The sequence below is a fragment of the Ammodytes marinus genome, assembly GCF_949987685.1.
Source record: "Ammodytes marinus genome assembly, chromosome: 14".
NCBI classification, from domain to species: domain Eukaryota; kingdom Metazoa; phylum Chordata; class Actinopteri; order Uranoscopiformes; family Ammodytidae; genus Ammodytes; species Ammodytes marinus.
In genome coordinates, this window is record NC_137218.1 from 19556522 (window position 1) to 19584176 (window position 27655).

Sequence of the window (27655 nt, forward strand, 5' to 3'; positions counted from 1 at the left end):
ACACTATCCGTCAGTATACAACAAACGACGAGTGCTTGTAATACATGGATGTCCATGCATGTTAAAGCTAAAAATCACATACAGTTGCAAAATGCAAACAGTTACGATGCATGCACCCACAGGCGTGTAAAAGGATATGTGGATTTGTTTAAAAGTGTTGAATTTACAGAGTTAAAAAGTTATTGAACGATACAGAATACAGCACAGAAGTTTTGTTTGTGTCGGATAGTGATACACATGTTGATCTCGGTCTGATTGACACTATGCATCATGTAGGCCGAGTGGTATGTTCAATGTGCATTATGTCTAAATAAACAACAAAAACTGATAATCGTATTCAAGTCAACAAATTATTACTTTTCAACGGCTTTACTCATGTGTCTGTGATCGGTTATCCTCAGGGCATTCCGCAGATTGTTTCTTGTTTTTTTCTTCTCTGAGATTTGGCAGGGATCGTCAAGGACTTTTAGAATCTACATCTGAGGCCCTTTCAGTTTTGATCTGGCAGTTAGTTTCTATGTGTAGTTTCTACCGCCCTAACCTATGAATTCTGGCACTCTTGAGTCCAGTTCTCAGTAAGCGTTTGCCTGTATTTGGTGCCATGCTTTCTTCCTTGTGTCCCTACAAGTCTCCCAGACCCTGCTCCTGCAACCCTGCCACTCACGCTGTCTACACCCTGCTGTCATGGTTGGTAGCTCTGCACCTAGACTTTTATCGCTGTCTCTTTTGCTTCAAGCTTGTCATTTTGTCACAAGACGTTGCTTTGCCTTTGCATGCTTGATAGTAAATGCAGTGACTGCTCTGGAGATGCCTGCATTGTGCTGCATTACCTTAGTCCAACATGTAGAAATCACCATGTGCGAATGATAAAGCACTGTGAAGCTAACAAGAATGTAGATAGATTTTAAGTTTAAGTTGAACATTATTTAACTTGGGTTGTTTCTGACACGACTGTCACTAAGCTGAAAGGTTACATCATGCCATACTTTACAAGAACTGAAAAGCAATGATATCTTATGTATTTCAGAAGACAAATAATAATTGTCAGGTGAAATATTCTTTCTTTATGCCTGAAATATATACCCTGCATTCCAAATCGCATACTCTTTTTTTATGATACTACATACTGAAACTGTCCAGGAAAAGTATGTATTTTGCATAAAGTATGAATACAATTGGGACATTGATGGTTGTTCCCTCCTGGCGGCTCTGTTGATGTGATGTAACTTCCTTTGCGCAGAACAGCCATGGGTCAGAACAGCCAATAAAGCATGCTGGCTTGCACACTGCACAATATGACCGGATGTAATAGAACATCTTGGATTTTTTTTGCATACTTCTCATTTGAAAATATGTATTGGGACATCCTTCATCTTTTTCTGGCATACTAGATAGCATGGAAGTATGAGCAATGGAACGCAGGGACAGTGTGAGGTTTTGTTTGTGTGGTTTCTATCAGACAGAACACTTGCCCTACCACTTGACATGACCTGTCATCTTGTCCCCTGCTCTTCCCAAAGACAAACTACAACTTGACAGTGAATTTATCCTTTATCATTTTTATATTTAGGTGAATACCGTCAGAACCAGTTATGTTGAGTGTCGACTAAATCAGCAACTCAAAGAAGCAGTCAGGAGGGAATTCTCTGTGACCCTAGTTGTTGAGAGGCATGAGATCACTTAAGTTGTGGTAATAATTCATTATTAGCCTAGTTGGATTTCCTTTAAATTAGCTGGCACTTGATTCCATTTGTATTTTCACTATTTAGTTCCTCATTAAGACATCATGTACACACACTAGACGTTAGCCTTAATTACCCACCTGCAGTTATAAAACTCATCAACATTCACACTGCAGGCAGGTTCATTGTTCACAAAGTATAATGTAACACATTAAGTGTGTGCTATGCAGTTGGAACACACTGATTGTCACAGCAATTGTATGCAGAAAAGTGACATGGATTGATGTCATGCTAGGATTTTGAACACATGACAATAAAGCTTAAGCAAAAGTTATAAATAAACTTAAAATTCTTGAGACTTGTTTAAACAAATCTGAGGTTTACATTTCTAATTTTAAGGCACTTGAGCATTTAGATGCCTTTGGAACTGTATTTAACCACTCTCAATTTCATGTAGGAACTTAGTTAGATGCACCTTAGAAGGCAGCTTTAAAAAAAAAATGTTTTTGTAAATTGGGCTGACTCTTGTTTTTTATCAAGTGTCAAGTGTATGTATAATGAGAAACTTACGGAGCCCCTCTGGTGACATCCGAAAAAAAAAACTGTTTGCCCGACTTAGTGATCTGTTTGCATGACTTAATAATCTGTGGCCACAGTTTAATAATTCGTGGGAACGAGATACTTATTTTGTGGCCACGGTTTAATAATTCGTGGGAACGAGATACTTATGTTGTGGCCACGAATTAACAATTATAAAAGGAGTGCGTGCTGGGTTGTCTATTGTTGCAGCAGGAGTTAGACGCATGTCGGCTATGGACAAGATAGAAGAGATATCGTTCTATTTTAACCTCGGAATGATTTACAATGATAGCCTATTTAATGCCATTTTATTTCATGACAAAATAAAATGCTGATCTAACATAAAACCGCGCTGAAAAAGGCATGAAATGAGGCAGCCAGTAAGTAGGCTTCCTCTGCCTCACTGAAGGGGGCGTATGCGTGAGCCAACAGGGTTTACAGGATAGCCTACTTCTGTTACCTTCACAACCTGTAGCCTACCTAGTTGAGCTGGCTTTATTTATCCATTATTCCGTTTGGCTATTTTTCGTATTTATTTGTGTAGGGTAATGAAAGGCAGATGTTGCAACTGAAATTTGAATTAGCCTTAAAATACGATCAGCTGGTTCAGTAGACAGCGGTCACTTCGGCCGCGGCGCAATGACTGAATACAGATCGTCAACACCTAGGAAGAATAAAAACATTTATTTGGAGAGATATGCCCGAAGTTACTACTTTGCGCACTCGTTGATGACCAACGAGTGCGCATGCATCCGGTGCAGGCGGAAGTACACACACTACAACGATAGACAACACAGCACACACTCCTTTTATAATTGTTAATTCGTGGCCACAACATAAGTATCTCGTTCCCACGAATTATTAAACTGTGGCCACAAATTAATTATCTCGTTCCCACAATTTAATAAATTGTGGCCACAGATTATTAAGTCATGCAAACAGATCACTAAATCGAGCAAACAGATTTTTTTTTTCTTCACAGATGTCACCAGAGGGGCTCCGTAGAAACTTGATCTTTTTAACCCTATTACTTTAAGGTTGCTGTAATCATGATTTGCAGACTTACTGTATATATTTAAATTAGTATCTCTGCTCTTGCACAGCTTCTGGTAAAAACTTTAACAGTTCTGCACAAACTATATCAATTATGACTAAAATTAAAGAATTATTAGAGTAATGATTCCAGGACTGGGCTGAGAGCTATTAGATTGAGGCCGTAGGGAAAAAGTACCTTTGTTTAAGTTCATGGAGGCAGCAAAGATGAGTCACTTTTTGATTAAAAAAAATCTTTCTTCTCATGAAACAAGATTGGTTTGGCCAGGCCTGCCAGGATCCTTGGTACATGTACAGAGATTATTTCTCCTATCATCTCTGGAAAGCTGACCTTCGTGGGGAGCGACTGAGCTTGGACGAAGAGGTCAAACGTAAACTGATGGAGCTTCTTCACCGTCTGAAACAGAATAAAAAAACACACAGAGAGATCAATTGATTGTCATGTCAAACAAGCAATGTTCTGACATGACTTGATCATGATCTTTACTAATCTCCACTAAAACAGATGGTGTTATTAATGTTTACCCTGAAGTAGTTATTTGTTATTTGTTGTAGTTAGATTAGGAGATATCAGCTTCTGCATGAATGCAAAAAAAATTCCGTGAGATATGAAAAAAAGAGCAGCATCCACTTTGATTTAATTGCATGCATTGCCAAGAAACATTTTAAGCAAATTAGTAGAATTTCAACTCTTGCTTAAGAGTGTTTTCTCTGCATGCACACACGTCTTTATCTTTCAGAAACTTTCAGAAAATAAAAAATCAACCAAAGCCACACATTTCCTTGTGTTGAGGGAGCGATAACATGTGTTCATGTGTATGTCAGGAAAACTGCCAGAAGCAGTGTGTAGGCTTTATCTCACCGTCTGGAGAGAGTCTAGGAGTCGGGTGAGTTGGTAGAACCTCTGAGGACAATTGGTCGCCATTCGATAGTTGATGAGGCGATCCAGTTCGTTGATGTAGGTGAGACGCAACTCGTCAAAGTACTTCTGACTCTTCAGACCCTCGACGGGAACTGGTAAAAACAGAAAAAAAACAGTGTTGACGACATGCTCAGCAGATACATTTCTGATTTTGCTCAACTGTATGTCTAATTAAAGAAGTTCCTTTCATTTTGATAGGAAAGTGCGCCGGACATTACTTACGAATGCTGAAGAGGAGCAAGGCCTTCATGCAGAGGAACTCTTCCTGACTGATCTGGAGCAGCAGGAACTCCTGTGAAAGATGCCTCATCCGTATGCAGTGCTCATACATGGAGGAAACGTGCATCCGATTTCTGCAGATGTTAAAAGGTCAGGAGTACAAATGTGAAATGATGGAGTTGTTGAAATTGAAAAGGGGCAAAGGACAAATTGCCTTACACCTTGGACATTTATTCTGTGATGAAAACCTGCTGAATAGGAAAGAAAGTCAGAGGTTAGATCTATATATATTAGTGATGTAATGGGGGCAGTGAATTACCTCTATAACAACGCAGATTTTTGCCGCGCGAACTTTGACATCTTGTGCAAGATGTTTAAAAACTATTTCGAACTACAATCTCGTCCTTGAAAATTGGCTGTAAAGTTCAGTAAAATGTTTAAGTCATTTATATGTTAATATTTCAAGAGGTGATTGGATATTTCATGTTCATCATGCCTGGACAATTTTCAGTTATTTCAACAAGCATGGGAGGAGAAGAAAGAGAGAAAGCTTGCTATATCTTCCCATTTGAAACAATTCTGCCTTCAGTAGGAGTCAGAAAAACAGACCATTTGTAACATATTGGTAGGATATGAAGATAAAGGTAAATGAAGCAAATTAATTAGATTAAGACTTTAGATGTTAACAATTGCAGACCACAGAATAGAGCTGAAATCGAAAGAAAGAAAGAAAGAAAGAAAGAAAGAAAGAAAGAACGAAAGAAAGAAAGAAAGAAAGAAAGAAAGAAAGAAAGAAAGAAAGAAAGAAAGAAAGAAAGAAAGAAAGAAAGAAAGAAAGAAAGAAAGAAAGAAAGAAAGAAAGAAAGAAAGAAAGAAAGAAAGAGATATGCAATAGAGTTAAATAGGGCTGAATATTCTCCATCTGTCTGGAAATGGATGTACATTTGAATAGTTGTGCTTGTAAATGTGTAATACACACAGTGTATAATCCAATTGTTTCAGAGCTTTTGGATGAGTTCAAAGACACAAAATGAAGAATCTTTGCAAGGATGATGGATATGGTCTGTCACAAAGGGATCGGAGCTTCAGCACACTAGGCTGCTTCACATGCTTATGAGTAAAACTTCTGCTTGAAGTTAGCTTTACATGTGAGAAGTATATGCCTGATATGAATGTGTTGGGGCCATTTAAATGTGAAGTATGTAAGTACAACTGCCCTTCTTATTCAACAATAAAATGCAACTACTTTTAAATCAATCCTATTTCAGATTCCTATTACGATGACTGTGCCGAGACAATGAGCACATCAGTCCATTAACACTTTCAAATACTGTAGCTTAAATGATCCACTTTTCTAACTTGTACGGCAACCACTTGCACTTATTAAGTCCTCAACATTTGAAGCAATGATCCACCACACCAAAATAAAAAAAGTGACCTATATCATGATGCTATCAAACTTTTTCTTCTGTAGTTTTAAAGATGTGGATATTGGCTCTTGTAATGGTAATGGAAATATTTGGTGAAACACATTTTTCCTGTACTTATAACCAGAATCTTTCAACTTTAACCTGTTGGGGAGATCTCAATGTTTCTGCCTGTTCTAAGCCCAGAGCTTACACTCAGGCATTCTGTCAGCTGTAAAAGAAACCAAACCTGCTGTTACATCGCTGAACTGGTTGTGGAAAGAATTGTAAGTTAAGCAAAGTTTGGATTCATAGCAGTGCACAAGCAGTTTTTTCTGATCTGTCAATCCTAGTACATTTTTAGAATTACATAAAAATCAAACCAGTGCAACATTAAGCAAACACAAACAACTGTCATTTGCTTCAATTCAATATGATCAATACAAGGAGATATCGATTTTAGGGTTTTCTTTCATTGCTTTTAATATGCTCTTTTCATACTTTAGAGACATGTCTTATCTATAAGAAAAATATTGCAGTTATCATTGTGAATGGAAACTGAAATGAAGAGAAATCAAAATCGTTTAAGCGGCACATCAAGTTCAGTTTACTCCCCATAGATTATACAGCCTGTAAAAACTGTTGTATTATGTCCATAATGGGGGGGGGGGGGCTTTCTAAAGTCTGGCAGATTAACTGATGATGTCAAGGGGTTTATCTCAGTGTCAGCTTGGACACAGCAGTTTGAAAGACATTACCATTCAATAGGCATGAGGGTTTAACAGAAGACATTGTACAGTACTGGGGTTAAAAGTCAGGATATCTCAGCCTTAGCTACTTTGATTTTGACTATACCTTTTTTAGTCTGTCTTTTGTAAGTATGTCAACTTTATGGAAACTGGAACTGCCCTTTAAAGGTCACATATTCTAATAATCTTCAGGTTCAATTCTGTAATTTGGGTTTCTACAAGAAACTGTTTTCATGGTGTAGTTTCCAAAAAAACCTTTATATTTCTGCCAGTGCCATTGTTAAATCTTTTTTATTAGCCTCTATCTCTCTGAAACGGTCTGTTTTAAAGCTGGTCTGTTTTAGCCACGCCTTTCAAAAAGCCCATGCTGCTCTGATGGGCCCTGAATCTAACTGCTTGATCGAATCTAACTGCCAGTTGGATTTATGTGTTGCGGGGAGTGTACTTATCGCGGATGGCGGTATTGCTACGTTAAGGTTGGTAATTGTGGGCCTGGCTTATCCCCTTATGACATCATTAGGGGAGAGAAATCTGACTCACACACACTCATTTCTAATATTTTCAAATAAATAACCAATGATTTAAAGATCAACCTTCATTTACTATGGCCACAAATGTATAGCAGCAAACTTTTGATGAAATATATAAGAACCACAATAATCCACGCCAACACTCAGACAGATCTCACCACAGTTGTTGTCGTCTATCATGAGTTATATTCAGATCTGAATTATCTTCACTAACCAGTGCCGTGAGTGTTTGAATGCAGGAAAAGAAAGTTCCCCGCTTTAATCTCACAATAACAAAAGAAGTCCTAGGGAAAATTGGATGAACATGGTCCTGAAAAGCCTGCAGCTATTTCTACTTCACATTTATGAAATTTCAAAGATGTCTTCGTGTGCCCATGCATAGGCAAGCAAATGAGAGAAGGATTTAGGCAGAGAAAGAGATGAAGGCAGAGAGAAACTGGTACCATTACCAGCTGACTCACTGGGGTTGATCTCTATATGTAAAGAGAAGCACAGCACATTGGGCACCACCCGATTCAATCTTTTTTTTTTAACATTGGTTCAATTTGAAAAAAAAATCAGAGCCGTACATACTCATTGAACACAAGATCCGGAGCGAAGTAAAGCATCCTGCTGTTGGCGTTTTTATAGGACCTCCATCCCAGGGCAAACACCATCACCCCCATCCACGAATGTTGAATGACAGTCATTTGGTCATCCACATGGAGATTCCTAAAACCTAAAGACAAAGAGTCAGCAGCATAAACTATCATACCATATGGCATATTTTGTAAAAGAAGCACAAATTATTTTAAATGTTTGCAGTATCAGGAAATTCATATTCACCCTTTCATGCATAGTGGTCACAACAGTGGACAGCCTTTTAAAAGCTGTTTTCTTTAACATGCGTGGATTTCGATGATGATGTTTGATGATGTTTTTTCAAATGTATTTATCTTATTAACACATTTGTTAATTTTTTCGTGCATAAAAAGGAAAGAACGCAGACCTAGTTTGTTGTAATTCATGCATGAATGGGTGAAATGATACTCCACCCTATATCTTTGTGTTATTAAAAAAAGCATTATACATAAACTCAGAGAATTGTGGCCTTTTTGGAAATTGTTTAATTAATTGATACGCCTCCCGTTGTTTCTCACTGAGTTCTTTGTCATTTCAGATGATTACTTTAAACAACTTGATCGATTGGAGGGCCACTACTTTTTAACCTGTATATGATACATCTTGTGGTGTCAACAGGTTCCATAGCTATGCTGATAATAAACAGCTTTGTGTGACTGACACAGAACAAATTGATGCTCTCTGTTTCAGATTGTATTGCCTGAATGTCACAAAGCTTTACACAGCAGAAACCGGTTGGAAAGCCAGGATAGGGGTCCAGGCACACTTGCCTACTGAACCTTGGAACTATAGACATTTCAGGGTTAAGCCAAAACTGGGATAATGGAGGCAAATATAAGTATATAAAAGAAGATATCAAATGATTAATTTAATTTGAATTGCAGCCATTCTACATCTCTGTCTAAACGTTTAAATTGTTTAGTCTCTTTATCAGATTGTTTTGTATTTAACGTATTTGCATTGTATATTTTGTATGTATTGTTGTTTTTACATCGACATCATTGTAAATGAGTGTCACCCCTCAATGATCTCTCGAGGATAAATAAAGGTAAATTGTAAATTGTGACTTGGAGCATACAGAACAACCTGGAGCTCAACACTCTTGAGACAGCGGAGATGGATGTAGATTTCATGAAGTTCATGAACTCTGCAACGTTATCCTCTGATTACACACACAAACAACAATTTGAATTGGCTTAAATACAGACAGAGAAAAGAAAGTCAAAGCCTTATGACTCTTTGTTGAAGGACAGGTGTGTTCCTCCAAAACACCACTTAGGTTACAATGCAGGAGTTACAAAGGCCAACAAAGGGCCATAAATCAACATTTTGGCATGCAACCAGACATGCCAATGCATGCATGCACACATGCACACACACGCACTCACACACACCCACACACACAGTTGCTGCGACGTACACACCCTGTGACAGATACCCTGACTAGCTTGTCAGGCTTGTAGGTTGGTTGCACACATTAGAGCATCCTCATGCACAATCATAAGGATCCAATCCATTGTCATCAAAATTAATTTAAGATGACCTGCTGCCATGATCAGCAAAATACAACGATTCCAACTTTTTACAGCTCAGCTGAGGAATTTTCTAGAACTAGAGAACAACTGAATATTTTCTTTCAATATACTGTTTCTGGTTAAGTTTTTCCCTTGTTTATCAGCAAAATCACACTTCAGGTTCAACACATTATGTCCCAGGTTTGATAGCTCAGATGGTATTAACTATGTGTTATCGTATCTTATTCCACACTGTATTTGAATTTGCTATAGTCAGTATTATTTTTCATAAAATTTTAGTATGTATTCATAGCCACACATCCATATAGAACTATCACTGCAACTCTGCGGTTCGCTTCAGCTCTACAGAGCATTCAAGCGCTTCAGCTCATCGGTTCGGGTTAACTGGTTTACAGCTTGAATCACTGTCTCTGTTTTCATCAATCCTTTTTTTCTGACAGCAGAAAGAGACACTCATACACCCACTGTACACTACCAGCATCAAACAGCAGACAGACAGTTTGCAACTAGCTGGTGAACACAGCGAATGATGGGGATACAGCTGCCAAAAATAAGTGGGACTATTGAGCTAACATTTATCGGATACAAACACAACTTCAAATGGTACACTTTACAAAAAGGTACACAACATTGTAGTACCTACTGCATAGATAGTTTTTTTTGTTACCTACTACTACATAGGTATTTTTTTATTTTGTGCTATACTACATGTTTCTTGTGCTACCAACCACATAAGATTTTGTTGTGCTTTTGTGTGATACCTACTACACAGGTTTTTTTTTATTTTGTGCTACCTACTACATAAGTATTATTTTTGTGCTACCTACTACATATGTTTTTTTTGTGTTACCTAACGCATAGTTTATTTTTGTGCTACCAACTACACAAGTATTTTTTTTGTGCTACCTACATACATGTTTTTTGTGCTACCTACTACATTATTATTATTTTTTTGTTACCTACCACATAAGTTTTTTTGTGCTAGCTACTACATAAGTTTTTTCTGTTGTTGTGCTACTTAGCCTACTATTTTTTTCGTATACAAGTTTAACCGTTTAATGTAGGGGAATGTGTCAATTATTCATTTTTGCCGATGCCGACAGAGTGTGCAGTGGAGAGAGAGACGGGCAGAGAGATAGAGAGAGAGAGGCACAGAGATCTTTATTTAATTTAAATTGTATTTCATTTGATTCTGCTTTTTGACTTCTAAGTGATCATCTGACTTTAGACTGAGTCCCACTGTCCCGACGTGAAACAACTGAGCGGGTCAGCTGTTTGACACAGAAAAAACTTATTTGGTAGGAAACACACAAAAATGAATTATGTTGAAGGTAGCACAAAAAAAACGTATGTAGTAGGTAACACATATAGTATATGTAGTAGGTACTACAATTTTGTGTACCTTTTTGTAAAATGTTACCGAATGCTTGTGTTGCTCTTGAATAGGGATGATTTTTGTGTTTACAGCTTGTTTATGCTTCCCCCATGAGGCCCAAAAAACACTTATAATGCAGTTTTCACAATGTAGTATTTGTTCTCTTTTATTACTGATGCCGAGTATGGCCGTGCTTGCAATTATTCTTTATTGCGGATATCTTGTGGTAAAGCCCCAATTACAGCCCGTTATCTTATGAACATGAGAGAAAACAAACTTTTGGGATAACAGGTTGATTATTGTGTTATCTCGAGATAAGGGTAATAGGAACATTTTGCTTTCTCAAGACAATAACGTGACAATTAACTTGTAATCACAAGAACAGCATTAAATTATAAATGCAAACACGCTTCCAAATTTCTATAACTTACAATAAAAAAAAAGAATGTTGTGTCCTACCTGGCAATCCTTTGGCCCACTTGACCACTTTGACCAGTTGTCTCTCTCCCAGCTCGTTGAGGCTGGTGAGCAGGGTGGCTGCTGAGTCCGGTTGGCCATAGTCATGTCCTGCATTTACCACCTCGGGCTCAATGGACTCCAGGATGCTGAGGAAGACCAGTTGAGAGTTGAAGTTGAGGCCTGATTTGGGAGAGACATTGGGCATAACCTCTAAGGAATCCTGAGCAGGATGATCCTCTTCGGGATTTTTCTGTTGTCCGATCTTCTTCAGTTTACGTGCTACAAACAAAAGCAAGAAATTCAGAATTAGTTCATTTAATAAAAGCTAACAAATAAGCTTATGAAAACTGACGAATTAATGATATTTTGTCAGGTACAAAGCCAATCTTCCATCTACTATCCAAAATACATGCATTTGATTTGCAAGTGATAATACTGAGATGTTTAATCCTCTCATTTCAGGTTTGAGACATCTGATGGATTTTGACTGTGATTTCTCCTTGTTTGAAAGACCTGTGATTGGATCCATGATGGATTTTCTACCTTTGATTTTAAGACATTTCACTGCGCAGCTGGACACCAATACAGCTAAATGTGGTCTGCAGAATGAACAGATACTTGTACAAATACTGAATTTAACAGCACTGAACCTTTAACTTAGAATCAATCAATTACATCCTCTCAGGTCAACAACAAAATCCTAACATACACTATGCACACTTTTGGGAATTTGATTTTCAATTTAATTCTACTTTCTAAACCATCTGTTATCAAATATCTCATACAGCTGCTGTGGGTTTTACGTAATGTTTTAAAGGAATTATCCATTTTATCCAACAGTACTGTGACTGATCTTGTAATAGGTTTGAAGATATTGAATTATTTTCCATTTGAAGGGAAACTCTGAACAGATGAGTCTTCATCTGTTGGAAAGACCCGAGGTCACCATGTGTGAGAGCTAGCAGATGATGTGGGTTAATAATGTATTTTATCCGCCTTATGTTATTGCATTTTCTTCTCCCAAGAAGATTGTGGATTGAAGGGGCACCCTTAGATCAGTTGGTAGGGCGTCCCCCCCATGGGCCTTGCCCAGCAGCGGACCCGGGTTCGATTCCAGCCCGCTGTCGCTCTCTGCATGTCTCTCCCCTCTCTGCCCCATTTCAACTCTGTCTCTGCACTATCAATAAAGCATAAAAATGCCAAAAAAATATAAAAAAAAAAAAAAAAAAAGAAGAAGATTGTGGATTGAGTGTTAATATATAGATATACTTTAACGTCACAATACATCATATATATTTGAATAACATTTCTGTTTTCTTTGGCACGGCAAAATGTAAAGAGACAAAAAAAAACACATAGAACAAATGTATGTTGGAAAAAAGAACCCTTCAGTGCAATGATAAAGCTGCAATTTATGTTCCCCCAACTGCACTTACAAACTAAATTGGATCCAGGTATTTTGCTGTAGTAGACTACCATGTACAGTAAGTAGCAATACAATCAGATTGAAATAATTATATTATGATACACAGCTGCCAAAAACATTTAGTTCTTTAACAATCAGGTTTAGGACCAATTGCTTTTCCTAGAACACGTAAGATGCAAAAAGTTAAGCTTCAGCTCAGCCTCTAATTTCAGAATGACAGCTGTGCTGGAGAGTGAGTGACAGACAGATACAAATTATAACTATGTGCTGAATGCACTGAAGAACCATACATTTCTGTTGGTCAGTTATGTTTAAATCCATTAAAGTCTGCAAAGATAAATGTGATCATATGTAATCTCCTTCATTTAACAATTAATGATTTAACTTATGTACTGTAACTTACTTAATGTACTGTACATTTTCATGCAATTGCCCAGAGCAGTTTCTGAATGTCTCATTAAAGCTCCAGCCTGGCTTACATTAATTGGATAAATATTAAATTGCCCTAGACACGACTTAAATCCCTCCAAAAATAGCAGGGTTAAAGCAAAATGCAAATGATATAAGACGGATAATTTGAAAGTGTCACACTTCCTAGTCGGATCCAATAACAAACATTTCAAATAAAAATGGTTGATTAAAAGTTCCTCCAGGGGGATTCTTCTGTTTGACACAGGCAGGCATCTGATCTCTGCAGAGTGCAGTGTAAATACGTTGGCTTGAGCTAACCTTAAGATCCTCATGCTTGAGTTGAAGCCAACATAAACAGGAGGTACACATCCATGACGATGATGTCTAGCACGTCCTTTGTTACACTCAAAGCTACAGTCAAGGAAGCAATTAATCAGTCAAGATATTCGTCAATTGTCCGTATAAAGAGTTGGCATACGTTGGCTGAACCACACACTGAGCTGTCATTCACACAGATTGTTTCCTGCTGAAACTGAACTCCCGTGTATAAGCTGCAGTCTTATCCATTACTAAACCAATTTGAGTCAAATCAGATTGCACATGGTAAATTTATTGGACATTGGGACTCCATGTACTCACATTTTTTGGTTAACTGCCTTCTGTCATTATCCGTCTCATCCTCATTATAATCACTTTTGCAACTATCTTTTTGGGTTGCACGATGTGCGAGCCTGATTGCACAAAGAAACCACAACACGGGTAGTTTAACACCTTTTTCCTCCTCTTGAAATGCATTTTTATTATGTGTGCCTTCTCACAGATCCCACTTTACCCTCACTTTGGTGTCCAGGTTGTAGATGTCATTACGCCATCAGATCACAAATGTAAGTTGTGCTTTCGGGAGGGTACGAGGGAGGAACTGCGAGAGTTCTTTCACAAACAAAAAGAGAAGTCAGGAGAGAATCTTCACATTTTACCTGTATTTTAACCTACTAGTCCTGACCCAGATAAACAATTAAATGTAAAGTTTTATAATAAGAAATAAGTTCATTAGGAAATAAATGACCTTACTTCAGTGGGTAGAGCTGTAAATTAGAGCTTTGTATAAAGTTTGTCATAATGGGCCGATATCATAATAATAGAAGTAAAAAAAAAATATCTTCCCATTACTAAGATGCCTTTTGGGAGTTTCCTTTTGATAATGATGAGTTAGGGTGGAACAACCATTGACATCAATTGAACTAAAAACCTAATGGGTTGAATTTGTTAATCACCAAACAAGATATCTCGATGTTAGTACCTCTGTTATGTCATATAGCATTACCCCATTATTATCTTGTTGTGAGCCCAGATATATAGAGTTCAGAATAGAGTCCCTACTCACTACTACAAATACAAACATTAATATGTTCCTTTGTCCATATCACTGCTCAATCAGCACAGGAAGGCAAATAAGTGACTTTTTATACCCATATTAAATATGGCCACTCTTGCAGGGCTAATTGTTGTTGTTTATGTTTAAGTGTTGTTTCATGTCCTGTATAATTGTTGGGAGCTTGCACTGCAAGAAAAATGTCCATGCAAACAGACAATAAAGTATTATCTTATCTCTCTTACTCCTTTAAGACATTTAGAGCAGATACAAGGGCCTAGCCGCTTTTCTTTGAGAACGGCCATTAGGGTGAAGATCTCAGGACACATGAGGAACACCCTCAAGGAAAAAATATGTTTGAGCTGCCTTGTCGAAACAGCTTAAAGTTATGCACTAATACACAATCTGTAAAACGCAAAGTAAGCTTAGGCGTTCAAAAAAACAGGTTAGTTCAAATATCACCATCCACTGGGCTGTGGCTGCAATGTTGACAGATTTCATAATTTAATGATGAAATGAATTTACGTAACAGCACTGCCTTTGTGTAAATTATTAAGTTCAACTCCCTGTCTGTGAGTGAAATGGGAGCAGAAGCAGTTGCTTTTTTGTAAACTTTGGTTAAGAGACACAACTTTTGCTCTAAGCTTCATGAAAAAAGTGTCCAGATCCAAGAAATTCAGGGTCCTAAACTAGAAAGGTTTTAGTATGATAGACAATATGATCAAATCAAGGAAGTGTGTTTGTATATCAACACAAGAAGCCTATACTGTAAGTGCAGCACTGAGCTTTCCTCAGGTTGGCGCAAAAGGAGACTGCTATCATGGTTTGGCAACAATAACCTTTCCCTGCTTCTATTTCGCAATGCAATTAACATTCCAGTTGTAATATGTAATTCAAATAATAAAAAAATGAAACATTCAAGCAATCCATTATAATCATGATTTTCAATCTCCAACAGATACCTAACTCGATAATGCAAAATTCAGAGATTTTATTGCTTCTCTAAGGACCTTCCAAACTACAAGAAGGAAAACAAAAAACAGGTCTAAATGACATGATGTAAAAGTACAAAGTTTACGAGGGAACTGATTTTACCTTCCAATACCTTTGCAACTTTTCAAAAACCAAATAGCCAATCTCAAAATATCCTTTCCAAACAATATTTTTATGACTTGACCTTAAAGGATTTGGACAGAAAAAAACCCTAATTTAAGACACCAATGTAATATTATGTCTCCAATTATAATAATCCTAAATGTATCCGGGTCTGCCACGGGGCCCGGCCGGGCACAGTCCGAAGAAGCTACGTGGCATCAACTCCCTCTAAAACTGATGGGCCCACCACTCGTCAGAGGAACCGCTGGGGTCGGGTGCGCTGCCTAATGGGTGGCAGTGAAGGGCGGGGACCACGACGGACCAGACCCGGGCGGCAGAGGCTGGCTTTGGGGACGTGGAACGTCACCTCGCTGTGGGGGAAGGAGCCGGAACTGGTGCGGGAGGTGGAGCGCTACCAATTAGATCTGGTGGGGCTTACCTCCACGCACAGTCTTGGCTCTGGAACCGTACTTCTGGACAGGGGTTGGACTCTATTCTTCTCTGGAGTTGCCCAAGGTGTGAGGCGCCGGGCCGGTGTGGGGATACCCACGAGCCCCCGGCTGGGCGCTACTACGTTGGGGTTTACCCCGGTGGACGAGAGGGTCACCTCCCTATGCCTCCGGGTTGTGGGGGAGAAGACTCTGACTGTTGTCTGTGCGTATGCACCGAACAGCAGTTCGGAGTATTCGGCCTTCTTGGAGACCCTGAACGGAGTCCTGCATGGGGCTCCGGTAGGGGACTCCATAGTTCTGCTGGGAGACTTTAACGCGCATGTGGGCAATGATGGAGACACCTGGAGAGGCGTGATTGGGAGGAACGGCCTCCCCGATCTGAACCCGAGTGGTCGTTTGTTGTTAGACTTCTGTGCTGGTCATGGTTTGTCTATAACGAACACCATGTTCGAACATAGGGATGCTCATAAGTGTACATGGTACCAGAACACCCTAGGCCGAAGGTCGATGATCGATTTTGTGATCGTATCATCTGATCTGAGGCCGCATGTTTTGGACACTCGGGTGAAGAGAGGGGCGGAGCTGTCAACTGATCACCATCTGGTTGTGAGTTGGGTCAAAGGGTGGGGGAAGACTCTGGACAGACCTGGTAAGCCCAAACGGGTAGTGCGGGTGAACTGGGAACGTCTGGCGGAGGCCCCTGTTCAAGAGATCTTTAATTTGCACCTCCGGCAGAGCTTTTCTAGCATCCCTGTGGAGTGGTCGATGTTCAAAACTTCAGAGGCAAAGCAGCGGGTGTGGGAGAAGTTCGGAGAAACCACGGAGAAGGACTTTCGGTCGGCACCAAAGTGTTTCTGGAAGACCGTCCGGCACCTCAGGAGGGGGAAGCGGGGAACCATCCAAGCTGTGTACAGTAAGGATGGGACGCTGTTGACCTCAACTGAGGAGGTGGTCGGTCGGTGGAAGGAGCACTTTGAGGAACTCCTGAATTCGACTGACATGCCCTCTATGTTGGAGGCAGAGCTGGGGGCTGATGGGGGATCATCGTCAATTTCCCCGGTAGTCAAACAACTCCACAGTGGCAAAGCCCCGGGGGTTGATGAGATCCATCCAGAAATGCTGAAAGCAATGGGTGTGGAGGGGCTGTCTTGGATGACACGCCTCTTCAACATTGCGTGGAAGTCGGTTACAGTGCCGAAGGAGTGGCAGACCGGGGTGGTGGTTCCTATTTTCAAAAAGGGGGACCAGAGAGTGTGTGCCAACTACCGGGGTATCACACTTCTCAGCCTCCCCGGCAAAGTCTACTCCAAGGTGCTGGAAAGGAGGGTTCGGCCGATAGTCAAACCTCAGATTGAAGAGGAACAATGCGGATTCCGTCCTGGCCGTGGAACAACGGACCAGCTCTTCACTCTCGCAAGGATCCTAGAGGGAGCTTGGGAGTTTGCTCATCCAGTCTACATGTGTTTTGTAGATCTGGAGAAGGCTTATGACCGGGTTCCCCGGGAGATACTGTGGGGGGTGCTGCGGGAGTATGGAGTGAGGGGGTCCCTTCTCAGAGCCATCCAATCTCTGTACGCTCAAAGCGAGAGCTGTGTACGGGTTCTCGGTAGTAAGTCGGACCCGTTTCCGGTGGAGGTTGGCCTCCGCCAGGGCTGCGCTTTATCACCAATCCTGTTTGTGATATTCATGGACAGGATATCAAGGCGTAGTCGTGGTGGGGAGGGGTTGCAGTTTGGTGGGCTGAGGATCTCATCTCTGCTGTTTGCGGATGATGTGGTTCTGATGGCATCATCGGCCTGTGACCTTCAGCTCTCATTGGATCGGTTTGCAGCCGAGTGTGAAGCGGTTGGGATGAGGATCAGCACCTCTAAATCTGAGGCCATGGTGCTCAGCAGGAAACCGATGGATTGTCTACAACAGGTAGGGAATGAGTCCTTACCACAAGTGAAGGAGTTACCTCGGGGTCTTGTTTGCAAGTGAGGGAACAATGGAACGTGAGATTGGCCGGAGAATCGGAGCAGCAGGGGCGGTTTTGCATACGCTTTACCGCACTGTTGTGACGAAAAGAGAGCTGAGTCGTAAGGCAACGCTTTCGATCTAGCGGTCGATCTTTGTTCCTACCCTCACCTATGGTCATGAAGGCTGGGTAATGACCGAAAGAACGAGATCGCGGGTACAAGCGGCCGAAATGGGCTTTCTCAGGAGGGTGGCTGGCGTCTCCCTTAGAGATAGGGTGAGAAGCTCAGTCATTCGTGAGGAACTCGGGGCAGAGCCACTACTCCTTTGCGTTGAAAGGAGCCAGTTGAGGTGGTTCGGGCATCTGGTAAGGATGCCCCCAGGGCGCCTCCCTAGGGAGGTGTTCCAGGAGCGTCCAGCTGGAAGGAGGCCTCGGGGAAGACCCAGGACTAGGTGGAGAGATTATATCTCCACACTGGCCTGGGAACGCCTCGGGATCCCCCAGTCAGAGCTGGTTGATGTGGCCCGGGAAAGGGAAGTTTGGGGTTCCCTGCTCAAGCTGCGGTTGAAGAAGATGATGATGATGATAAATGTATCTGTGAAATGCAACAAATCAATTACATGTCTAGGAGAAGAACAGAAGTGAAAGGGGGCTCTTTGACCCACTGTTAGAAAAGGTGTGCCTTTTTACCTACAATCGCAGCATTAAACCACATTTTCCCTCCATGGGTTTGTCTGTGACTGGTGGCAAAATTGCCAGCATGTCTGCTGCTTTAATTCACATGTCTCATGTCAGCTTTGTGCTTCGAGTACAACTTTCGCCTTCAGCAGAATGAGAAGATTGAAGAGAGTGAAAATTGAACACAGGACTACAATTACTCCACTATATGTCAATCTTTACAGCCTAATATGACGAGCATGTCTGGGTGACAGTAAGGAGAAGTGAATGGAATAGGTATAAATTGCATGGCAGCTCAGTCAGGGGCTTGATTATCAGTAACATCCCCTATTAAGACTTCTTCAAATTTTTTAATCCTGGTAAAGGTTTTTTTTACTGGGAGTTTTTTCTCAGCCGAGCTAAGGGTGTAAGGGCAGGGTGTCATATTGTATTATATTGTATGGAATGTAAAGCCCACTGAGGCAAATGTTTATTTGTGATTTTGGGCTATACAAATAAAACTGATTTGATTTGATTTTGATTTGATCTATTGTGATGATGCTGCAATTGAAGAGAGCCAGCTAAGATGCAGTGAAGAGAGAATAAAGTACTTTCACTCTTGGGACTTCACTTTATCTGTACTATGCTTTGTTCATATACCGTGTACAGTGTTTATTATTTATTTAGTCGATATACTGCACAGATGCAGGGGTGGATTACTGCACGGGCACACCGGGCACAGGCCCAGGTGCCCAAGGGCTCAGGGGGGCCCTTAGCCAGAGATACTGATAGTAACTTTTCATGTTGCATAGTCAAAGAGCTCAGTCACCGATGTCAATAACAGGGTCCAAAAAGGAATAGCCTAAATATAAGTATACTCATTACAATTTAACAAGATAGAAATCATCATGGACCCCTCAACTAGTAGGGGAGAAATACAAAAGCAAGTTAAAAACAACAGCATTAGTAGCTCTGTCAAAGGGGCTTCATGAGCGGCCTTGAAGGCCCCCTCACATATACACAAATAAGCTTTCTATGTGTGAATTATAAATTGTTCATAAAAAGTAGCTATTTTTTTAAAGATATTTTTTGGCATTTTTCATGCTTTATTGATAGTTTGAAGAGACAGAGGTGAAATGGGGCAGAGAGGGGAGTGACATGCAGAGAACGACCGCGGGAAGGAATCGAACCCGGGTCTGCTGCTGGGCAGGGGGGGAACCCCTACCAAGTGAGCTAAGGGCGCCCCCGCTATCCACCCTTTATCTGTTGAAATGGGTCCCTCCATCATATAACATGGGTCTGCAGACCAATCTACTGTACTGTTTTTACAGTTGCAGAGAAAAGAGTGCTGCCTGTTTAAGAAAAATCTGATAAATAATGTTTCTTCTGCATCTCAGGAGTTGATATAGCCTCTAAAACTTCCTCTCAAAGTGCATCAGATTGATGCATTTTACTTTAAAAAGGTAAAAAAAATCTGGGGGGGCATACCCCCGGACCCCCCAACAAGGTACAGGGTCCCTCCAACAGTATCCCAAAATCCTGTGGGAGACACTGACTTCCTTAATATGTTTTTGCCATTAATTGTATGTATCTGTGTGGAAAATTCAGTGTACCTGGCTGGATAGGGACGAGTGGGGGGGCCCTTTAAGAATGTGTGCCCAGGGGCCCATTATCTCATAATCCGTCTATGCACAGATGTATCTATTTCCAATGCATATTCATACTGCAAACACCCTATTTCTGCAGTAAAATAACAACAAGTATTAGTAAAATAGTTATATTGGCCATATGTAGGGATATGAAAAAAGTGCCGCAATTAAAAAAAAAAAGTAGAGCAAATCTTACAGTACATTAATCCAACCTACCACCGAGAGTCATTCCAGCTTCAAAACACCTCCTTAGCCGACAGGACGGGCAATTCTTTCTTCTTAGCTTATCGATAGTGCAGTCATTTTTGCTTGCGCACAGGTATTTCTGTTTGCCTGCATAAAAAGGGACAACAGAGGTAACTTTTAGGTACGCAAATTGTGGAATTGTGAAAAATATGAATGGGTGTGAATACAACATTCTAATTGTAAGACCAAGGGGACTGGTTTAGCTGTTGAATACTGGCATCAAAGTGGTGGAGAAAATATCTCAAGCAGGTTTTAAATTGCAGGAGATCAAGTTTTTAAGCTGTATTAAGGTTTACCTTCTGCTGCTCTTTTGAAGAAAACCTTGCAGCTGCCACAGGTGAGTGCACCGTAATGGCAGCCGGAAGCCTCGTCTGAACAGATCAGGCACATCCTCTGCGGTGGGAAGAAGAACTCCAAGGGGAACATGTGCTCTCTGCCAGACTGTAACCTGCAGACCAACATACAATACAGGATTTATAGTGAACATGAAGCCATACAGGATTCTCCTGTATGGTAAAAAAAACTTTATTGACTGATAGTTAGTCGCTTCAGTCTTATATCTTTGACATCATTATCATTCCGTTATTTTAATTAGATTAGATTTGTTGGTGTTCCCCAGCCTGGATGTATCAACTGGTTTCCCTGGCACGCTATCTTATTATTCATAGTTTTGGTATTTCACATGTTTTCAACATTTTGTATTCTGTGCGTGACTTTATGAACTTGTAATAGCTCATTTTGGACTAACCTTGAACTGGTGCCAAGGACAAGAAGTGGGCGATTTAAGGAGGGTAGAGTGTGTGATGACTGAGCGTGGTGTGGGAACGATTTGAGCAGCAACAGTGCGTCAGGGCGGGGGGTAAAGGCCCCCCCCCCATGGGCGCCCATCTTCAGCCTTGAACGCGGAGAGATTGGGAAAAGGCTCAGACATAATGTTGCCTCGGTGACGTGCGAGTGAGATATCAAGGTTCGGTGTAAGAAGAGACGCGGATTAAATTTAGCCGAGGAAGCTCCACTGTGTCCTGAGTCTAGGACTTCAGATAAGGAGAGAAACTGAAATTGAAATGAATTATCTAGTCTATGAATGTGTGATATACAACAAACCGTGTGAGAGAAGTGTGAGATCAGGGTTGTTCGTACAATGCGATTGTATTTTGAATAGTTGAGGTGATGAATTAGTGAGAGATATTGTGGTCTGGGTTCCATCAACGATAAATGTGAAAAATCAGTTTGGGTCAAATTGTCAGGGCACAAATTAATAAAGAAGCTTGCTAATAATCCCAATTTATACAATTGATTGTTTAAATGGCTTCCTGCAGCAGTTTATCACTATGTTTGAATACAGTATGATGGGTCAATTGTCTATGCATAAAGCTCACAGTATTGTCAGACATGTCAAGACTGCATTGGTAGAAAAACGTTTGGTAAACAGCGTTTGAAAAAAAATTTAATGTATTGAGTAAATCCCTCTTGGACAAAGCCTTTTTAGTAGCATCAAAAGGAAACAGTGTTATCTTTCAATTTTCAAAAATACAATGCAAGGATTATTCATTGTTTTGTCAGGGATTAAGCAACTGTACCATTCAACTTAAATCCAGTCATCAGGGTCCAACATTCTGCTTTGTGAAGTTGTGTTACAAATAAATGATATGCACTTAACTTGTGCTGATTAAAAAAAATAATAATCATGAATTAATAAATCAGGTGGTCTCATCAAAATCAGGATCCCTAGTCAAACAGACGACAGAGTAGTAATTAAAGTTGCTTGGCAGCCTTTGTGTGTACCAGTCCTGTGACCTGGAGTTTCTGGATTTAGGATCTGCAGGGATGAAAGATCCCACTGTAATTTAAGATTTTGAGCTTTAGAGAAGGTATTAACAGAGTCATAAAGTGTCATTTGTTTTATGTTACTTTTATTGCATTTCTTAAAAACTAATTAATTCTTCTCTTTCAGTGTTTGGGGAAGATACAGTTATTCATTATTACTGTTACTCTTTGTGTGGTTGAAGTTTTTCTTCTTTTCTTTCCAAACTGTTGACAGCACAACAGTGTCTTGAATACAGATCAATCTGACGATGATGAGATTTGAATAGAATCGTAAATAACACTTTTATACATTGTATAAAGTCATGATCATTTTCACGTTTATTCACACCTTGCATACATGTATCTGTTTTCACAGGAATTATTACAAAAGACAAGATGCAATTCTATGTCTCCAGTATTTTCATGTTTTTGTACTGTAAATGTCAGTAAAGTCTATGAACATTGCTGATTGATTGATGCAACAGTCTATTTAGTTTATACACCAATTATGTCTTACATGCTTAGCAGTTGGGGTGAATTAGCCATATCTTTCTATAATCATTGAATGATTGATTCTCTTCCTTGAGATAAATACCCAATTTCTTACACAGAGTTGCTTCAGCTTGCTTGATATCAGTTTTAATCACTTTGCATCATTTTGCTCAACTTCTTAGCGTTCATGAACATTTTGATGTTGTGTAGTAGGAATGTGAGCCTGGAAACTGTTGATACAGTACGCCACATATACGCTTCAGCCAAATAGTAACAAACATCCGTTTTCACTCATCTGTGAGGCAATGGCATGCAGTCCCTCCATGTTTAGAGGAGATATGTTTCGCTCCCTCTCCACTCTGGATATTGAGAGGAATACACGTGCCAATTCTTACTTTGCCTTTTGCGAAAAGAGAAGGAAAATAGGTCGGTTGTTGAAGTTAAATTCATCCCCTCTCTCTATTTCATTTATAAAGTTTAACTACGACACACGACACAGTCAATCAAATCAAAAACTCTTAGGTTAAAGGTGCTGTAAGCGGAATGGTTCTTTTAGCTAACTTCCTGTCAGTTACTGCAGTTAGCAGTCCCCTCGCTCGTCCCTACGTCACCACATTAATGCACTGCGGTCTTCAAACAGCGAGTTATCTAGCACCATCTCAGATCAGTAATTGTGATAAAACATGATAAAAACCATCAAAACAGACATTGGGAAGGATTTTCACCTGCTCCACCATTGTAGGCGCATAAACATTCACCCATCTGTCCTCTGGCGTGCACTGGCAGTGAGACCATGAGTGAGACGGGTGTCGGTTTGTAGCGTTCTCTCTTGTGATTGGATATTAATTTCGGGATCCGACGAAAAGTTTATTTGCCGATTACATGCAGAGCAGCTGACTGAGAGATCGGCTTTATGAAACGTGCACATTATGTAAGTGATCACTGTATGAATAAAGGGCGATTTAACATTTATATTAACATAAATAAACCGCTTATACTTCACCTTTAAACAATAATGGGAAATGACATCGCTTAGTCATCCTGGTGTCTTACTGGTGTGAAAACGGTAAAGAAAGCCTTTTTATTTATAAAGAACATACAATAAATACCAACTAATCATAACAATTTTTAGAACTAATTAAAAACATTTAAATGTTTTTTTTTTAATGTTCTGACTTTTGGCATAATAGTTATAACATGGCGGTATTGCTGGGTCTGCCGTGGTCAAAGAATTGAGTCGAAACAGCGATGCGCACATATCAACCATGCCATCCACCCTCAGCCAGGTGTGCCAGTCCACTGCCACGCTCCGAGGTTTTTATCCCTGACCGCATCCTGCTGACCTAGAAGTCTAAGCCGCATGTAAACCCCCATGAACCAGGTTTGAGCTTCTGTCTGGGGACCTCTGTCAGATCAGCACTCTCTAGGCCTTTCACACAGCCGCAAAATCTCTGTCTCTCACGTCGCCTAAGGGGTCGCTTTAAATACTCAAAGGAAAATGAAAGATAAAATACCGAAAACAAAAAAAAGCAGCATGTTCCTTTTGCTATTATGTCTTGAGCTGATGAAAATAAAATCACAGCTGTCTGTCAGGGTTAGACAATGCTTCAATAACCCCCTGTGTGTTTCTCTGCAGTAATGGGAGGAAGGGCCGCTCCTTGTTTGGCAGTTTGCAGCTGGGTTTTTTCGTTGGCCTCCACATTGAAGAGCACCATTGCATTGTGCCTCAACTATAATCCTGGCTTAGATGTTTTCTGGTTTAGTAATTGACTGTACACACGCAGTAGTGAAGGCTCTTAGTGTAACTGAGCTCTAGTAGCTGCAGACTTCTGTGTCAATCTTTACAATCATTCACCAGCCCGGTGAACTCACAGATAGTCGGCACGGCAGCATCAAAGCTCCACTGTCTGGTGTATAAAGGGTACACTGTGCACAGCGGGGTAATAGTGCCAAAATAAATCAAGATAAATTATGGTGAAACTGTTCTTAACCCTGGGTACTTCACCGTTTAATTCAAAACACACATGGAGCTATTAACTGTTAAACCATTTAGAGGTTTACCTTTTTCTAGGTACGGCCTAAGAGGCAATGCCTTGAAGTTTTATTTCTACTTTTTTTTAAGTTAACTCAATAATGTACTGCGTCTTGTTTTCTCCATTGGAAGAGCTCATCCTAGAGGGCCCTTAATCATGTTTTATCTACTAGAAAGACATCCAAAAACGCACTTTTGCTGTGTGCTCTAAGAGTCCACCAGTGTGAATGTCAGTCAATACGTACACCGTGTCCTTTGTATTCCTGGGAGTTATACTTATATTTGGTGTAAACTAAATGTAACAAGTCATATTTAAGAACCTTGCACTATAAGAGCTAGACATATTAGTTAAATAATCAACTGAAGTATAAACTTTCTAAAGAAATAGGCTATAAACAGACGCCTCCCCTTAAAAAAAGTCAGACATTACTTTGTTGTAATTCCCTTCTGTGTGTACTCTGTGCAGCAACATTTGACATGACGAGATGGATCCAAAAGACTCAGTGATAATAGTATATTTCAAGGAAGACTACGTTCATGCTCACAAGCAACACATCCAGTAATGCGTCCTCTTTCACTGAATGCATTCAGGAACAGTTGTAAACCTAAAAAGGATGGGAATCACACTTTCTACCTGTCTGTTAACATACATGTTATGAGCAGCTGCCAATATCAAAACTTTAAAAACTACCCTTTGTTTTTGTCGGATGAAGGAGGTCAAACAAGAAAGAAATGCACACTAAGAACGAAATGTGTTCTTGAACAAAATATTTATCTTAGAAATATTACTACTTTTCTTAGAGATAGAGATACTTTTACATTATATATATATGTGTGTTTGTGTATAAATAAATATAAATATATACTGTATATATATATATATATATATTGACAGGGTCGATATTTATAATGTATGTTTTAATAACAGCTGATAAGGAAACAAATTAAAATTCATTATTCATTCATTATTCATTAGGACCTTCACTTTAAATCTCAGTCAGTAATATTTTGAATAGATAATCATGAAATCAGCTCGGGGTTGAACGCTCATCTGAAATGTCAAATATTTAAACGGACGATTACATAATGAAATATGTTTTAATTTTTTTTTCTTTTTTTTTTAACCTTTATTTAACCAGGCAAAATTGCTTGAGGTCAAATAACCTCTTTTCCGAGCAAGGCCTGGCCAAAATGGCAGCAGCTAGAATGAATAAAATACAAGACCAGAAGAAAGCACAGACATGAGAAAACAGAGACGAAAGCACAGACATGAGAACATAAGAAGAAAGCACAGACATGAGAAAAATACATACATTTAGGTGGGTGAAAAAGAAGAAAAAATGCAAAGAAAATCCCAGGTTTGACGAGCTAAAGTGCAGTACATTTATTGAAAGTAGCTTGATAATGTCTTAAAATACATTGCAGTCGAAAAAGTGTTTATTTGAACCTGTTTAGTTTGACATTTGGTTTCTAATTTAAATAAGGGGTGAAGAATAAATGGGTCCATTATCATTGAAAAAACAAAACCTGTATGCTTTTTTTTTTAAACCAGGACAGATAGTTAAAAAGTAAATACATTTATTCATGTGATGGGAGTTTGGGTTAAATGATGATGTGTTGCTTTTGTTTCTAGTGCATCCAGCAGATTGTTGATCTGAACTTTGACTGGGCTCAGATCGAGGTCACACTGTGGTCCAATCCGAGACATTTGTGGCATTAAATTAGGGGCCAGGTGTAATTTTGTTTAGGTCAAACTCACCCTTTTTGCTCCCTAAACAATATTTTCGTTTTTTTTAATCACATGATACAAGACACATTTTATAATTATGATAATAATAAATAGTATTATATTACCTAGTGTCATTGTAGGGGACATCCAGCCATTCGCCGACCTCATTCTTAAAGAAGTTGGAGTTGGGATACGGCGGCCTCAGCATCCCTCCAGGGTACCACTGTTCAGGACGCACGACGCTCCTCTCATATGGATTGCATATGGCCGCTGTGCTGTTTGCATTTACGCACTGTCTCGAACCCCAAGCCTGACAGTTGTACTTGTCATTAAAGGTGTAATTACTTGCCCACGGCGCCCCGGCACATTCACCGTCCTCAGATTTGATCTTGACGCTGTATTGTCCAGGCTGATAACCACCACCGAACTTGTTCTCCGTGGCTCCCCCAAAGTCTCTCCCTTCATCGGGGGAGTTGTAGAGCCGACACGGCCCCTCTGGAGCCCGCTGGCCGGAGTCTGCCAAGTTGCCTGGCACGGATCGGGCATATGGACACGAGGCAGCGCGCGCTGTGTCCAGATGATGTATCTCTTCTGAAGTTATGTCATCGGCAGCCTTGCACAGTGTGAAGTTTTGCTCATCCACAGTAGATGTCCGAGTGCTGGTGGTGAGGTGATGGAGTCGCGCAGTAGTCTCTGAACTTTTGAACATTTCCACCAGTTGCTTGTAGCCATGCAGGCGCCGCTCCTCTCGGTCAGTGCACTTGTACTCGCTGGCAGCATCCTGGGCTCCGGGACAGTTCATGGGTACGGCTCCAAACAAATACTCTCCACGCATTTGGTCATTTGCAGCGCACTGGGGGTGAGAAGCGTCCATGTCGCTCGTGTCATTGGACTCCATGGCCAGTCCCATGGACACGGATACAGCTTTGCAGAGCTCCCGGGCTGTTTCTGAGATTGTGGCGCAGGCAGAGAAAGATAGGCTGTCGCCCACACCACGGCAGTGAGCGTTTAACAACTCCTCCTGAGGAGCAGCAGCTGTTTGACAACAGTGTTTTTCCATGTCACAGGCGAGCGGGTTCATGGGTCCGGAACCGTCAACAGCATTTGGTCCTGCCTCGTCCAAATCTTTCAGGCTGTTGGCACCGTTTCCTATGGGCTTTTTGGTGAAACAGACCCGACTCACTTCTGTTTGTTGCGCCAT

General features: G+C 40.4%; 1 protein-coding gene across 1 annotated transcript; it reads right to left on the minus strand.

Annotated features, from left to right (window-relative positions):
* Positions 1-3537: 3537 nt before the first annotated feature.
* On the minus strand, positions 3538-27655 carry ar (androgen receptor; the record flags this gene model as incomplete). The annotated part of the gene is made up of 8 exons (XM_080041469.1): positions 3538-3711; positions 4177-4328; positions 4459-4589; positions 7714-7858; positions 11131-11409; positions 20366-20482; positions 20692-20843; positions 26580-27655. The coding sequence occupies 8 exons, from the start codon at positions 27653-27655 to the stop codon at positions 3538-3540; spliced, it is 2226 nt and encodes a 741-aa protein (XP_079897595.1).